Source organism: Heterocephalus glaber, unplaced genomic scaffold (assembly GCF_053883595.1).
Source record: "Heterocephalus glaber isolate CG9 unplaced genomic scaffold, H.glaber_assembly_v1.0 deba00000122, whole genome shotgun sequence".
Classification (NCBI taxonomy): Eukaryota; Metazoa; Chordata; class Mammalia; order Rodentia; family Bathyergidae; genus Heterocephalus; species Heterocephalus glaber.
Window position 1 is genome coordinate 50,908,891 of NW_028258138.1, and position 15,509 is coordinate 50,924,399.

General features: G+C 37.2%; 1 protein-coding gene across 5 annotated transcripts in view; it reads left to right on the top strand.

Moving 5' to 3' along the window:
* Nxpe3 (neurexophilin and PC-esterase domain family member 3) overlaps window positions 1–15,509 on the top strand; it is a 44,334-nt gene that overhangs the window by 16,036 nt on the left and 12,789 nt on the right. For all 5 annotated transcript variants that reach the window (XM_004857998.4, XM_087214665.1, XM_087214655.1 and 2 more), the window contains one exon: window positions 10,994–11,748. In XM_004857998.4, the coding sequence (XP_004858055.1) occupies window positions 10,994–11,748 (755 nt within the window). The remainder of the gene's footprint in view (window positions 1–10,993; window positions 11,749–15,509) is intronic.

The following is a 15,509-nucleotide window of genomic DNA, read 5'->3' on the forward strand; positions in this document are numbered from 1 at the left end:
GTGCATCCATTTAGCTATAAATGTCTCTAATTTCTTATTTTTTTATGGCTGAGTAGTACTCCATATTAAAAAAATGACATTTTCTTTATCCAGTCTCCAGTTGATGGGCAGTTGGGCTGCTTCCAAGTTTTAGCTGTTACAAATTGTGCTGCTATGAACATGGGTGCACATATATCACTGTGGTATGATTCTTTTAATTCTTTGGGGAAGATACTCAGCAGGGGAATAGCTGGGTCAAATGGGACTTCCAGTTCTAGTTCTTTGAGGTATCTCCATAGTTATTTCCACAGTAGCTGCCCCAGTCTACACTCCCACCAGCAGTGGAGCAGGGTTCCTCTTTCCCTACAGCCCCACCAGCATTTGTTATTGGTTGATTTCATAATAGCAGCCATTTTTTCTGGAGTGAGGAGGAATCTCAGCATTGTTTTCATTTACATCTCTCGAATGACCAGTGATGTTGAACATTTTTTCATGTATTTATTTTCTATTTCTACTTCTTTGTCTGAGAAATGTCTGTTCATTTCAGATGCCCATTTTTGGACTGGGTCTTTAAATTTGGGAGGTCTGATTTGTTTAAGTTCTTTATAGATTCAAGATAGTGGACCTTTGTCTGAGGAACAGCAGGTGAAGATTTTTTCCCACATTGTGGGTTGTCTCTTCACACTGCTGGTGGTTTCTCTTGCTGTGAAGAAGCTTTTCGATAAGAAGAGATCCCACTTATTGTTTGTGTTAGTTCATGGGCAACTGAGGTTTTGTTCATAAAATCTTTTCCTACACCAATGTCTGCAAGAGTTCTACCTAACCTCTGTTCCAGCCGGTTCAGTGTTTCTATTTTAATATTTAGATCTTTAATCCATTTTGATTTTAGTTTACTGCATGGCGAGAGATACAGGTCTAGTTTTAATCTTTGGCAGGCTGAAACCCAGTTTTTCCAGCACTATTTATTAAAGAGGCTATCTTTCTTCCAGTGAGGGTGTTTGGCTCCTTTGTCGAAGATGAGGTGGCTGAGTGTGTCTGGAGTTGTTTCTGCATCTTCTAATCTGTTCCACTGGTCCTCAGGTCTGTTTCTTTGCCAGTACCGTGTTGTTTTTATCACAGTAGCTTTGTAGTATAGTTTCAGGTTGAGGGTTGTGATACCCCCTGCCATGTCTCTGTTACCTAGAATTGCTTTTGCTACTCTGGGTCTCTTCTTATTCCAGATGAACTTTTGTATTGTTTTCTCAAAGTCCATGAAGTATGCTGCTGGAATTTCAATTAGGATTGTAATGAATCTATATAGTAGTTTTGGAAGTCTGGCCATTTTCACTATGTTGATTCTTCCTACCCAGGAGCAAGGGATGTCTTTCCATTTTCTGATATCATCTTCAATCTCTCTTTTCAGAGTGCTATAGTTTTCAGAGAAGAGGTCTTTGATTTCTTTTGTTAGGTTGATTCCTAGGTATTTCAGTTTCTTAGATGCTATTTGAAAGGAATTGTTTGGCCTATTTCTCTCTCAGTGAGTCTGTTGTTAGTGTAGAGGAAAGCTATTGATTTTTGTGTGTTGACCTTGTATCCAGCTACTTTACTGAATTTGGTTATTAAGTCTAGAAGACTTTTGGGGGTCTTCTGTATAGAGTATTACATCTTATGCAAATAGTGACAACTTGACTTCTTCATTTCCTATCTTTATTCTTTTTATTTCTTTCTCTTGTCTAATTGCTGTGGCTAATGTTTCGAACACTCTGTTGAACAGGAGTGGTGATAGTGGACATCCTTGTCTTATTCTTGATTTTAGTGTGAAGGATTTCGGTTTTTGACCATTTAGTATATTGGCTGTTGGTTTTTTATAGATGGCTTTTATAAGATTGAGGTAGAGAACATGTATTCCAATTTTTTGTAGGGTTTTTGTCATAAATGTGTATTGCATTTTGTCAAGTGCTTTTTCTGCATCTATTGAGATGATCATATGGTTTTTGTCCTTGGCTCTATTGATATAGTGTATTACATTGATTGATTTGCGTATGTTGAACCATCCCTGCATCCCTGGGATGAATCCCACTTTGTCAGGATGTATGATCTTCTTCATTCTATTTGCCAATATCTTGTTAAGGATTTTTGCATCAATGTTCATTAGTGAGATTAGCCTACAGTTCTTTTTTTCAGTTGGGTCTTTCTCTGCTTTGGGGATCAAGGTGATGCTTGCTTCCAGGAATGAATTTGGGAGTATTGCTTCCTTTTCAATTTCATTGAAGAGTTTAAATAGTAGTGGCAGTAGTTCGTCTCTAAATGTCTTATAGAATTCAGCAGTGAAGCCACCTGGACCCGGGCTTTTCTTAGTTGCTAAGCTTTTAATTAAGTTTTCAATTTCATTGATTGATATTGGGTTGTTTAGAATTTTTAGGTCTTCTTCATTCATCTTTGATAATTCATATGTATCTAGGAATCTGTCCATTTCTTCTGTGTTTTACATCTTATTGGCGTATAGGTTCTCAAAGTAGGTATGGATGATCCTCTGGATTTCGGTTGTGTCCATTATACTTTCGTCCTTTTCATTCCTAATTGCATGGATTTGGGCCTTTTCTTTTCTTTTTCTGATAAGGTTGGCTGATGGTTTGTCAATTTTGTTGATTCTTTCGAAGAACCAACTCTTGGTTTCATTGATTTTTTTTTTTTTGTATCATTCTCTTAGTCTCCATTGCATTGATTTCTCCTCTGATCTTTATAATTTCCTTCTTTGTATGAGCTTTGGCTTTGTCCTGCTCTTCTTTTTCTAGAAGCTTGAGGTTCAGCATCAGGTTGTTTAATTGGCTTGCTCTGTTTTCCTAATATGAGTATTTACTGCTATGAATGTAACTTGTAAGACTTCTTTCAGTGTGTACCATAGATTCCGATATGTTGTATTGTCCTTGTCTTTTAATTGTGGGAATTGTCTGATTTCTTCTTTAATTTCCCCTGTGACTCATTGGTTTTTCAGAAGTGTGTTGTTCAGTTTCTATGTGTTGATGAAATTCTTGCAACTTCTTTTGCTATTGATCTCTAATTTCATCCCACTATGGTCTGATAATATACAGGGGATAACTTCACTTCCTTTGCACTTAATTTAAACATGTTCTGTGAGCGAGTATGTGGTCTATTTTGTTTGTTTGGGGTTTTTTGGTACTGGGGATCAAACTCGGGACCTTGTGTTTGCGAAGCAGGTGACAGAACCATTGAGCTAAATCCCCTACATGTGGTCTATTTTGGAGAACGACCCATGTGCAGCTGAAAAGAATGTATATTCTGATTTTTGTGGGGTGGAACACTCTGTTAATATCTGTTAAGTTCATTTGTTCAAGAGCTTGAGTTCTAGTATTTCATTGCTTGTTTTTTGTCTAGTTGATCTATTTTTGACAGTGGGGTATTGAGGTCCCCCACTATTACTGAATTAGTGCTTATTTGATTTTTCATGTCCATTAGTGTTTGTTTTATATAGTTGGGTGCACTAGTGTTTGGTCCATATATATTTATGATTGTCATCTCTTCTTCTTGGATTGTTCCCTTTACAAGGATGTTGTATCCTTATTTCTCTCTCTTAATCAGTGTTGGTTTGAAATCCACTTGATCTGCAAAGAGGATAGCTACTCCTGCTTTTTTTCGGGTTCATGTTGCATGGAGTATTGTTTTCCACCCTTTAACTTTCAGTCTATGAGTTTCTTTTTGAATTAAGTGTGTTTCTTATATGCAGCATATTGTTGGATCTTGTTTCCTGACCCATTCTGCCCGTCTATTTGTTTTGATTGCTGAATTGAGACCATTAACATTGATGGTTATAACTGATACATTTTGACTTATCCTTGTCATGACTTTTTGTTTTTGTTGGATTCTCTCCCTTTGCTTTTAATTTCTTGTCATGCCTGATGGATTCATTTTTCTGGGATTCCTGGTGTTGTCATCCTTGTTGTCTTTTCCTAGGATATTGTCTAAAATTTTTTGGAGTGCTAGTTTGGTATTCATGAAGCTCCTAAGGTGCTCTTTGTCATGAAAGTATCTTATTTCTCCATCAATTTTGAAAGATTGTTTTGCAGGGTACATCAGTGTGGGTTGGACAGTGTTTTCCTTTAGGGCTTGGAATATGTCACTCCAAGCTCTCCTTGCCTTGATGGTTTGTGTTGAGAAGTCTGCTGTGATTCTGATGGCCTTCCCTTTGTTTGTGATTTGTTTCTTTTTTCTAACTGCTTGTAGAATTTTTTTTTCTGTTGGGTTTCTGAAATCCTATTATATGCCTATGTGTAGATTTTTTTTTTTTGATCAAGGCTATTTGGAGTCCTATTGCCTCACTTATCTGTATGTCAAGTTCTTTTCCTCTGCTTGCAAGTTTTCTGCCATCACTTCTGTGAAAAGTTTTTATGTCATCTGCACTCTGTCCGGTTTCTTCATTGACTCCAATCAGTCTTATGTTATTCTTCTTTGCATCGTCTAGCAGATGCTGGAGTCATTTCTTGTGGTTCCTTACTATTTTAAAGAAATTTTTCTTTTCCTTGACACTAATTGTAATCTTATTTTCTATATCTGAAATTCTGTCCTCACGGTGGCTCATTCTGCTGCATAAGCTTTCAATGGAGTTTTTAATCTCCTGGAAATCTGTTTGTATCTGTTTTATAGATTCCATTTGTTTCCTATCTTGGGATTCTATCATGTTCCTCAGCTCCTCTATTTTTTATCTGTGTCCTCTCTAAATTTGTTAATCACATCTTGCACTATGGGCACAATCTCTGCTGTTATCTGTGAAATTATTTCTGAATTCATTTTTTCCAGATCCTTTTTGCTTGCCAGTTCAGGGAGTCCAGGTGGTTGAGTATCAGATTGTTCCATCCCATTGCTCTTTGTGGTTGCTTTAGGTGATCTGAAAGTCTGGTTTTGAGACTTGTTTATGTGTCTTCTCATTTCATCGGGAGGGTATTGGGGAGAGTGTATGCTGCTGGTGCCTGCATGGCTCACCTCCTTGGCACTTGGGGCAGTGGTATGATTGCCCGGAAGGTTCACCTCCTCTGCATTGGGGGCAGCTATGCTCCTCTGCACTCTGGGCAGTGGTACCGTGGCCCAGAAGGTTAACCTGAATGATTGTGTTTTCTTAATGAATTTAGTGCTTTATTGTGAAATGGCTTTCATCATTGCCATATATTTTGGTTAGAAATGTACTCTGTCCGGTATTATATAGGTACTTTAGCTTTCCATTGTTTGGTGTTAACGTATATCCTTTTTCATCTTTTAAAAATTTTTTTTTAAATCTGTTTTTGATTTTATATTTAAAGCAGGTTTGTTATAGCCAGTATGGTCTTGTTTTTAATTTTTTTTTTGAGACAGGGTCTCACAATGTAATTCAGGTTGGCCTTGAACTCACTATGTAGCCCACACTGGTCTCAAACTCATGGCAATCATCCTGCCTCAGCCTCTTGAGTGCTGTGATTATAGGGATTTTCCAGACTCCAATTGTTTATATTTAATATATTTATTGAAAGGATTATTGTTATATCTACCATTTGCTATTTAGTTTATATTTATCCCACCTTTTCTTTATTCTTTCCTGTCCTCTTTTGTATTTGAATCCTTTTTTATGTCGAGTCTTGATCCCACTGAGTTGCTGAGTTGCTCAGGCTGGGTTCATACTTTTTTCTTTCTTTTTTTGTACCGGCGATTGAACTCAGGACCTTGCGCTTGTGAGGCAGGCATGGTGCCACTGAGCTAAATCCCTGGCCCTCTTTTTTTTTTTTTGAGACAAGGTCTCACTGTGTAGTTCAGGCTTGACTTGAATTCACTATGTAGCCCAGGCTGGTCTTGAACTCATGGCAATCCTCCTGCCTCAGCCTCCCAAGTGCTGGGATTACAGGTGTGCATCACCATGCCCGGTTGGGTTCATACTTTTGATCATTTTGTCTCAGTCTCCCACAGTGCTGGGATTATAGGCATATGCCACTGCACCTGGCTGAGAAGGTTATTTTTTTGTCTCACAATAGTTTTTTTTTTTTTTTTCACAAAAGTTTTATTTGAATGAAGTCACATCTACACTTTCCATTTCAGTGTGTAGATAACTTATGGTTCAGTGCTGTGCTGCTGAGCTACATCCTGGCCCTTTGTGTAGAATTTTGAAGTGGTTAGGCCTAAGTGGGGAGCCTGATGCCTTGCCTCTTATTTTATTGTTTCTATAATGAAATACCTGAGACTAGGTTTATAAAAAAATAAAAGTTTATCTGCTTAGTTCTGATGTCTCAGGAATCCAAGATGGCACTGGCCTTTGCTTGCTGTATTACGACACAGTAGAAGGTATCATGTAGAAAGACAGAGCAAGTGTGTTAGTCAGGCCTCTGCCTCTCATGAAGCTACTTATCCCATCGTGGGGACCCACCCTCCCAACCTTATCTAGTCTTAATTACTTCCCAAATTCTTCTCCAAATATCATTAAAACATGAATTTGGGGATTCAGATTCCAACACATGAACCTTGGGGGACACAGTCAACCCAGCACCTTGTTTAAGTGGTTTGCAAGGAGCAGTGAAGTGGGTTAGCTAATGAGGAATGAAATTTTTTGTTTTGCTTTGTTGTTCTTCTACTGCTCACGCCTTCACTTTAACTTTGCATAATAAAAGATGAGGTTTCCATTTATGTATATAACTTTTTTTATTTGTCCATCTATGCATTTATTCATTAAAAGAATTCATGAAAAAAAAGAAAACTTCAAAAATAGCACTATTAAGTACATAATTGGATTCTTTTCCCATTCTTTGCTCTCAGTGAATGTAGTTGCTAATTTCAATGACTTTGGCAGTTAGTACTAATTTGCATAAAGTAGGTTCCCTTATCTGTGGGGGATATGTTTTAAGCCCCCCAGTAGGTGCTTGAAACAGGATAGTATCCAAGCCTGTGTACACACATTGTGATACTGTGGTGGTTGTTCTCATAACAGAAAATTACTGACTGGCAAGCAGGTAGCGTATACAGCATGGATGTGCTGACAGAGGGGTGATTCTTTTTTTTTGTACCTGGGATCGAACTCAGGACCTTGTGCTTGCTAGGCAGGCACGGTGCCACTGAGCTAAATCCCCAGTCCATAAAGGGGTGATTCTTGTCATGAGAGAATGAGTCAGAATTTCATCATGCTACTCAAAAATCATGTGTAATTTATAATTTAATAGTTATTTATTTCTGGGGCAGGGATTTAGCTCAGTGGTTCTGCTGCCTGCCTCGCAAGCTCAAGGTCCCGAGTTTGATCCCTGGTACCAAAAAAAAAAAAAGAATTATTTATTTCTGAAATTTTTCATTTGTTATTTTCAAACCACAGTTGACCATGGGTAGCTGGAACTGTGGAAAGTAAAACCATAGGTAAGGGAACTACTGCACTTATATCTTTATTTTTGTTTTTGCAGTGCTGGGGCTTGAAGTTCAGGAAGGCCTTGAAGTCAATTTGTACCCCAGACTGGCCTCAAACTCATAGCGATCCTCCAGCCTCAGCTTCCTGAGTGCTGGGATTGTAGGTGTATACCACCACACCCGGTTCACTTTTATTATTATTGTTTTATTTTTTTGGTACTGGGGATTGAACTCGGGACCTCATACCGTAAGGCAGGCAACGGAACCACTGAGCTTAATCCTCCAGACCTGTTATTATTGTTGTTTTATTTATTAGTACATGTTTACAGTACATACATTTTACAGTCATCTTGGGTAGTTGGTATATGTACGTAATACAGCTTGATTTTTTAAAAATGCCCCCATTCCCCTTTTTCTTTTAAAAGAACAAGCTTTTGTTTGTTAATTTTCTCTATTGATTTCTGTTTTGAATTTCACTGATTTGTTATAATTTTTATTAATATTTTCTGCTTATTTTGTATTTAATTACTCCTTTTCTAGGTTTTCTAAGTTGGAAGCTTATTGATATTAAATCTTTTTCTTTAACATAAATGTTTACTATTATAAATTCCCCTCTAAGCACTGTTTGCTGTATTCAATAATATTTTATATATTATATGTTCATTTTCATGTAGTTCAAGATATTTTTTATCTTTCTTTTGAGATTTTATGTTTGATTTGTGTGACCCATGTAGTTTCTGTTGTTGACCTATAGGTTAGTTCCTTTATGGTCTGAGGGAAGATATTTTATGATTTTTATGCTTAAAATTTGTTTATGTTCATTTTATGGGCTACAGTATGATCTGTTTTGGTGAGTGTTTCATGTGAGCATGACATGAAGTAGTTTATAGATGTCAGTTATATCCAGTTTATTATTGGTGCTGTTGTTTTCTCCCTGCTGGATCTGTCATGTTAGGTTCTTTTACTTTAATGTGTTTATGTGCTGGGGATTGTACCCAGGGCCTCATGTATGGTAAGCACGTGTTGTACCACTGAGCTGCGTCCTTAGCCCCGTGTCCATTTCTGATAGAGGAATGTTGAGGTCTCCAACTAAAGTGTGGATTCACCTATTCCTCTGTTTGTTTTATTTCACATATTTTGACCTTCTATTATTAAATGCGTAGAATTGGAGAATTGACCTTTTATCCTACATAACATCCTCCTATCCTTTGATAACTTTTTAATGTAATTCCTCCTACCTTTCATAACTCTCCTTGCTTTGAAGTCTCCTGGGTCTGGGTCTTAAGATAGCTTCTACTGCTTTCTTTTGGTTGGTGTTAACAATGGTGTATCTTCATCCTTTTATTTTAAAATAAGTTTCTCATAGACAACATAAAATTAGGCCTTGGGTTTTGATCCATTCTGATAACCTCTTGGTGTTTTTAGACCATTGATGTTTAAAGTGAATACTGATATAATTGGATTAATATCTACTATATTTGTTATCATAGTTCTTTGTTCTTTTTTTTAATCTTCCACTTTTTCTTTTTGTGCTTTAAATTGAGCAATTTATAGAATTCCATTTTCTTGCCTTTTTTTCCCCTAGTTTTAATTTTTTATTAGTATATGTTTGCATTATTTAAGGATTACATTCCTTGTAGGGAGTTGGTGCATGTACATAACACATCTCAATTCTCTTTTCATCCCCTTTCCCTCCTCTCCCTCCCACCTGCCTCTGTCTCTAATTCCCTTCCTTTTGAAAAACAGCCATCTCCCTACTTCCTATTATCCATCTTTTATTTTGCTCTCTATGTTTTGGGTTTCTCTTATAGCAAAACCATGCAGTGTTTAAGCTTGTATTTTTTATTTCATTTGACATTATGGTCTCAAGGTGCGTCAATTTTCCTACAAACAACTCATTTATCCTTCTTTTTTTTTTTGGTATCAGAAATCGAACTTAGGACCTTGCGCTTTTGAGGCAGGTGCAGTGCCACTGAGCTAAATCCCTGGCTCTCATTTATCCTTCTTTATGGAGAGTAATACTCTATTGGGAATAAACATCATATTTTCTTTATATACTCACCTGTTGATGGATATATAGGCCACTTCCAAGATTTAGTTATTATGAATTGTGCTGCTATAAACATGGGTATGCATGTATCACTGTAATATGATGTCTTTTAACTCTTTTAGGAAAATACCTAAAAGGGTTGAATGGAATTTGCAGTCTTACTTTTTTGAGGAATCTCCCCTTTCTTAGTATATCAGTTATACTTCCTTTCAAAAATTTTTAGAGGCTACCCTAGTGTATGCAATATACATTTACAGCTAGTCAGAGTTCACTTTAAAATAATAGTTTATCAGTGGGTAATGCTTATTACATTATATAAAATATTCATAGTTCATTCTATTTCTTGGATTATTGCTGCCATTCACTTCACTTGTATGTAATCATATATAAGCATATGTATCTACATAAGTATACATAATCCTATAATGTTGCTGTTATTACTTTTATCAATCTGTTGTCCTTCAAATCAGTTAAGATTAAGAAAACTAGCTGAGTGGGGTGGTGTGTGCCTGTAGCCCCAGCTTCTTTGAAAGCTGAGGCAGGACTGCTTGAACCCAGAAGTTCAACACCAACCTCAGCAACTTAATGAGAACCCATCTTCAACAAACAGACCAACCCATCAAAAAGCCCTTTTATTTTGCTTCCACTTATCCTTCTCTGATATTCGTCCTTTCTTTATTTAGATTCAAGTTACAAGCCTATGTGATCTTCTTTCTTCCCCTGAAAAAATATTTTTAAATTAAAAAAATTTTTTGTAGTGCTAGGGATTGAATGCAAGGCCAGGCAAGTGGTGTACCACTAAACTGCATTCATCATTGTTTTTAATCTCAGTCTGATAATTCTGACATTTTTAAATATCTGAGTCTGGTTCTAATGCTCGCTCTGTGTCTTCAAAGTCTTTTTTGCCTTATTGGTTGCCTTATAATTTTTTGAATTTATTTTTTTGGTACTGGGGATCGAGCTCAGGTTCCTTGTGCTTTCAAGGCAGGCACGGTGCCACTGAGCTAAATCCCCAGCCACCTTATAATTTTTTGTTGAAACTTGGACATGATGAACTGGGTGATGATGTGGACATGATGAACTGAAGTGATGTGGTAATAAGGCATGGGGGGAGGGGAGTCATTCTGTTATCTGTCATTAGGTCTCAGTCTTGTAGTAAGCATGTACCCCTTGGCTGTGGACTTCACTAGTTTTTCTTGATTTTTCCCCATACAGTGGGCTGGTGTTGGGTATTTTTCTTCTCTCAAGTAGGCCCTGGTGAAACCTCAGAACTCTTTTGGTAAAACAGTTTCTTTTGATGATAGGCTTTGTTAAGAACACAATACTCTGGAGTATTTCAAAATGGTTTCTTTTCCTCTTTCTCTGGTAGAAGCTCAGGGGATTTTTTTCTCTGATAAATCACTGTAAAAACCTGGTAGAGCTCTTTTAGTAAAATTTGCAAAAGTGTAGAGATTGCTTCATGGATTTATCATATTAATTTTATTGCATTACAGTAAGATAGTCCTAAAAAACTGTGAGCTATGTTTTTTATTTCTACAAATTTGAACTGAAGGTTTGTTTGGTGAATATTCAGAGACTTATTATAGCAGTGGTTTCTATTGATTGTGTCTTTCTCTCTAGTACTTGGACCGTGAGACTGTGTCAGCCACATTCATTGACAGCAGTGGACAGTTTGTTTCCTCCCAGGCTGCAGGCATCAGCCGGAATCCCTACTGTGGCTATGAGCGCCAGACCCTGTCCAGTCGGGAGCGCATGGAGGAGGACTCCTTGCTGGCTGCCTTGCAGTGGCAGGTGTCTGATGTGGGCCTAGTCCCCTTTGTGAAGAGCACTGATCCTTCTTCTAGCTACTTTGTCATTTTGAACTCTGCAGCCTTCTTCAAGGTGGGAAGTCAGCTGGAAGTGCTGGTTCATGTGCAGGATTTTCAAAGAAAGCCCAAGAAGTATGGTGGAGACTACTTACAGGCCAGAATCCACTCCTCCAAGCTGCAGGCAGGGGCTGTGGGCAGGGTGGTCGACTACCAGAATGGCTTTTACAAGGTATTTTTTACTTTGCTCTGGCCAGGCAAAGTTAAAGTGTCCATATCTCTGGTTCACCCCAGTGAAGGGATCAGAGTTCTTCAACACCTGCAGGAAGAGAAACCAGATAGGGTCTTTTTCAAGAGTCTGTTCCGTTCAGGAAGAATTTCTGAAACTACTGAGTGCAATGTGTGTCTTCCTGGGAGTCTGCCTCTGTGTAACTTCACAGATCTCTACACTGGAGAGCCCTGGTTCTGCTTCAAGCCAAAGAAGCTCCCCTGTAGCAGCAGAATTAACCATTTCAAAGGTGGATACCTAAAGGGCCTCCTAACTGCGTCCGAGAGTGCTTTCTTCCAGAGGTATGTGCTCCTTGTTTCAGGGGTCATTCAAAAGCCCTTCCACTCTCCTGGTCCCATTTGGGAGGCTTTCTTGTTTTGAGTGTATTCCTCATCTCTCTCAACTCGACCCAATTTAAGAGGTGGTAAATAAGAAAATAAACTCAGATTTGTGTTTTTGGTTAGAGTTAAAAGGGATGTTTAGTGCTTACTGAAGATCAAATTAAAGATCTTTTACTTTTGAAATTTTGTTCTTACCCTGATATTTGTTTTACTTCAGATCTATTCACAGTATTTATAACTGTAGGCAAGATTACTTTATTTTTAATTTTTAATTTTTTGTTTTTTTGAGATGGTCTCACTATGTAGTTCAGGCTGGCCTTGAATTCACTATGTAGCTCAGGATGGCCTCAAACTCATGATCCTCCTGCCTCAGCCTCAGCCTCCCAAGTGCTGGGATTACAGGCGTGTGCCACCACTCCTGGCCTCAAGATTACTTATTCACAGACAGATTTTTAAAAAATCATCCAGCTGTGCAAGTGGGAAGAGAAACTAGAGATAGAAGGAGTGGGGAGGCATAGGAGGACAAGGGGAAGTGAAAAGAATGAAGATGTGCTATGTACATGTACCAACTCCCCGTGATGGATGTAATCATTCTTTATAGCAAACATGTCCTAATAAACATAAAAACATTATCCAAGAACAAGGCTGTTAAGGCTTTGATAGTTAGGGTTGTGCTGTAACTTTGTGTCAAACTAGAAAAAAACTTTCCAAAGTGACATAATGCCAATTTTTAAATCATATGAATAATTATTGATAGGAAAAAAGACTGATTATGGCATTATTAGCTGGGTTGACAAGCATAGAAAGCCAGGTATATCACAGAAAACTGTATTTTTTAAATTAACAGTTGTTGAAATTGCAATGTTGCACTCAAATTCCTATTTTTAATGTAAGCATAAAACATTTTCAGCATAATTATTAATATATGGACTAATGGGAAAATGGAATGTGTGGAATCATGAATTGAAAACTGTTTTCTTCAATATTCCATATGGTTCTGAAGTAAAATAACATTCCTAAGAAGTAAAGTTATGTTGGATCAGAGGAATAACTTTTAATGCTCTATAGCACAATAGGGTAACTATGGTTGAGAACAATTAAATGAGTATTTTGAGCATTCTTTTTTCTTTTTTGGTACTGAAGATCGAACTCAGGACCTTTCATTTGTAGGGCAGGCGTGGTGCTACTGAGCTAAATCCCTGATCCTAATTGAGTATTTTGAAATAACTAGTACAAAGGATTTTGAATGTTTCTAAGACAAATAAATGATAAATGCTTGAGATAATAGGCCAGTTATCCTATTCTGATCATTATACATTACATACACTGTATATATTGAAAAGTCACACTCTGCCTAATAAGTATATAGAATTACTGTGTATGAATTAAAAATAAAAATATTTTAAAAAGAAAAAGTTATAGAAGCTACATGGTCAAAAGGCACAATTATTTGAATACATAACTTTTCACTTTTTAATCTAATATACTTTTTTGTTTTTTGAGACAGGATCTTGTTTGTAGTTCATGCTGGCTCTGAACTCACTCTGTAGTCCAGGCTGTCCTTGAACTTACAGTGATCCTCTCGCCTCAGCCTCCCAAGTGCTGGGATTACAGGTGTGTGTTACCACACCTGGCCTCAAATAATATACTTCTTAAACACTGTTAGGGAGCACATCTGGGTACCTTAAAAAATTTCATATTTTATATCTACTCTCCTTAGTAGAGGAAAAGTTGCTACCATAAAGTATGTGGTCTGTAGGGACTCCTGAAATAAAACTTTCCGATTTTCCAGTTCTGAAGTCAACTTTTGGTGGTGTCAGTTTATGCACATGTATAGTGGACTCATGCCATGCCAGCAGAGGGAGCCTTACTCAGTGTGTTTACTGTAGTCTTCTTGAGAAGCCTGTTACTTTGTATGGCTCACTACAAAAATGAAAATAAAGCTAAACAGCAACCAGACTAAAAACAAAATCAAAAGTTTTATCTTTGATCCCAGATTCAGATCTCAGACATGTTAGTTATCATTGACAGACTATTTCATTGCTGTGCATTTTTTTTTTTTTTGGCCTATGTTGTAGAGATTACTCAGTTACTTCTTTTTAGAAGTCTGTAAATCTACTTAATACCCTAGCAAAGAGAAAGGAGCATAGTTTATAATTTATTCAAATTCCACGTGAAAAATAGTTGGAGAAAAGTTAGAGAATTAAATTAGTGAAAAAAATTAAAAATACCCCAACACTGAATCCTACCATTAAAAGCAGAAAAACACCTGTTAACCCAAAAGCCTAAGGTTCTGTAATGTTTTTGTTCCTGCCCTTACTTGCAGGTCCTGGCTGAGGCTGACTGATGGAGTATTGTAGTAAGAGTCATTACAGAATCTTTACCTGGAAGTTTGCTGGGAAAGCAGTTTTTGAGGTGGTGTACATCTTTGGAAACTAAACATTTGACACAGTCCTAATAATTGATTTTCCTTTTCTTCCACTCTGCTAAGGTTTTAGAATATTATACCAGCCTCTCTGGAAAGAAAAAGTGATAGATTGAAATTGATCTCTTGAAGGATCTTTGGGTATACTGTTTTGAGCTCATGGCCTGAATGTTTAGCTGATACCGTTTCTTACCTCTCTCCTTTGGTGGCTCATAGCCTTGCCCAAGTTAGAAGAAGCATAGCCTTAGTATCTTGTTCCCTAAATGACAGGTGGACAGTTAAGGTGATATAATTTTTGTTCTTTAGCCTTAAGGGAAAAAGTGTTCAACTTAGAAAGGACAGTAGTACAGTACTTTGCTTAAAAGAGCCTATATTAGTATAAGGAAAGACCTTTTGAAAGAATGAGCTTATCACCTGAAAACTTCCCTTTTATTTTAGCCTGATTGTACTTTTTGTCTTTCTAATTTTGTGTTAAGAAAGAAAAACTCTTCAAAGTTGGATGAGGCAGCATTCTCCTGCAATCCTGGAATTTTAGGAGGCTGAGGCAGAAGGATCACACATTTCAGCCTAACCTGGGCAATTTAGCAACTTAAAAGACCTTGTTTCAAATTAAAAAATAGAAAGATAGGGATTTTGCTCACTACAAAGGCCCTGCATTCCATAAACAAAGAAACCAACCCCCCCTGCTTAACAATGACACCCATATATGTTTTTCCTAGAGTCACTATTGTTAATTTTTTGTTTTGTTTTGTTTTTTGGTACCGGGGATGGAACTCTGGTCCTTGCGCTTGCGCAGCAGGTGGCGAAACCACTGAGCTAAATCCCTGGCCCACCATTGTTAATGTTTTGCCACATTTGCTTTATTTTCCTCTCTAATGTGTATGTGTTTGTTTGTGTTATCTGCGTCTAATTTTTTCCTCCTGGACCATTTAAGAGTAAGTTGCAGTCATCATGGCACTGCACCCCAGAAGTATGCATCTTCTAAGAGCATGAACTTTGTCCAACATACAACCATGGCACAATGATAGCATTTAGGACACTTATCATTGATACAGTACTACTAGCTAATATTCATTTCGTCTTCAGGATTTTCCAATTGTCCCAGTAATAGCAGTTCTCTATTTTAGCTAATCTAACCTATGATCACACAATGTATTTAGTTATTTCTTTAATCCTGAATTGTTTTTTTTTTAGCATATTTTGGTTATGATGATATGATCAATTTTAATATTGCTTTATTGTTTAGTTTTATTTTTTCCACAATGACTAGATTCAGGTTAGTTTTGTAGTGAAATTG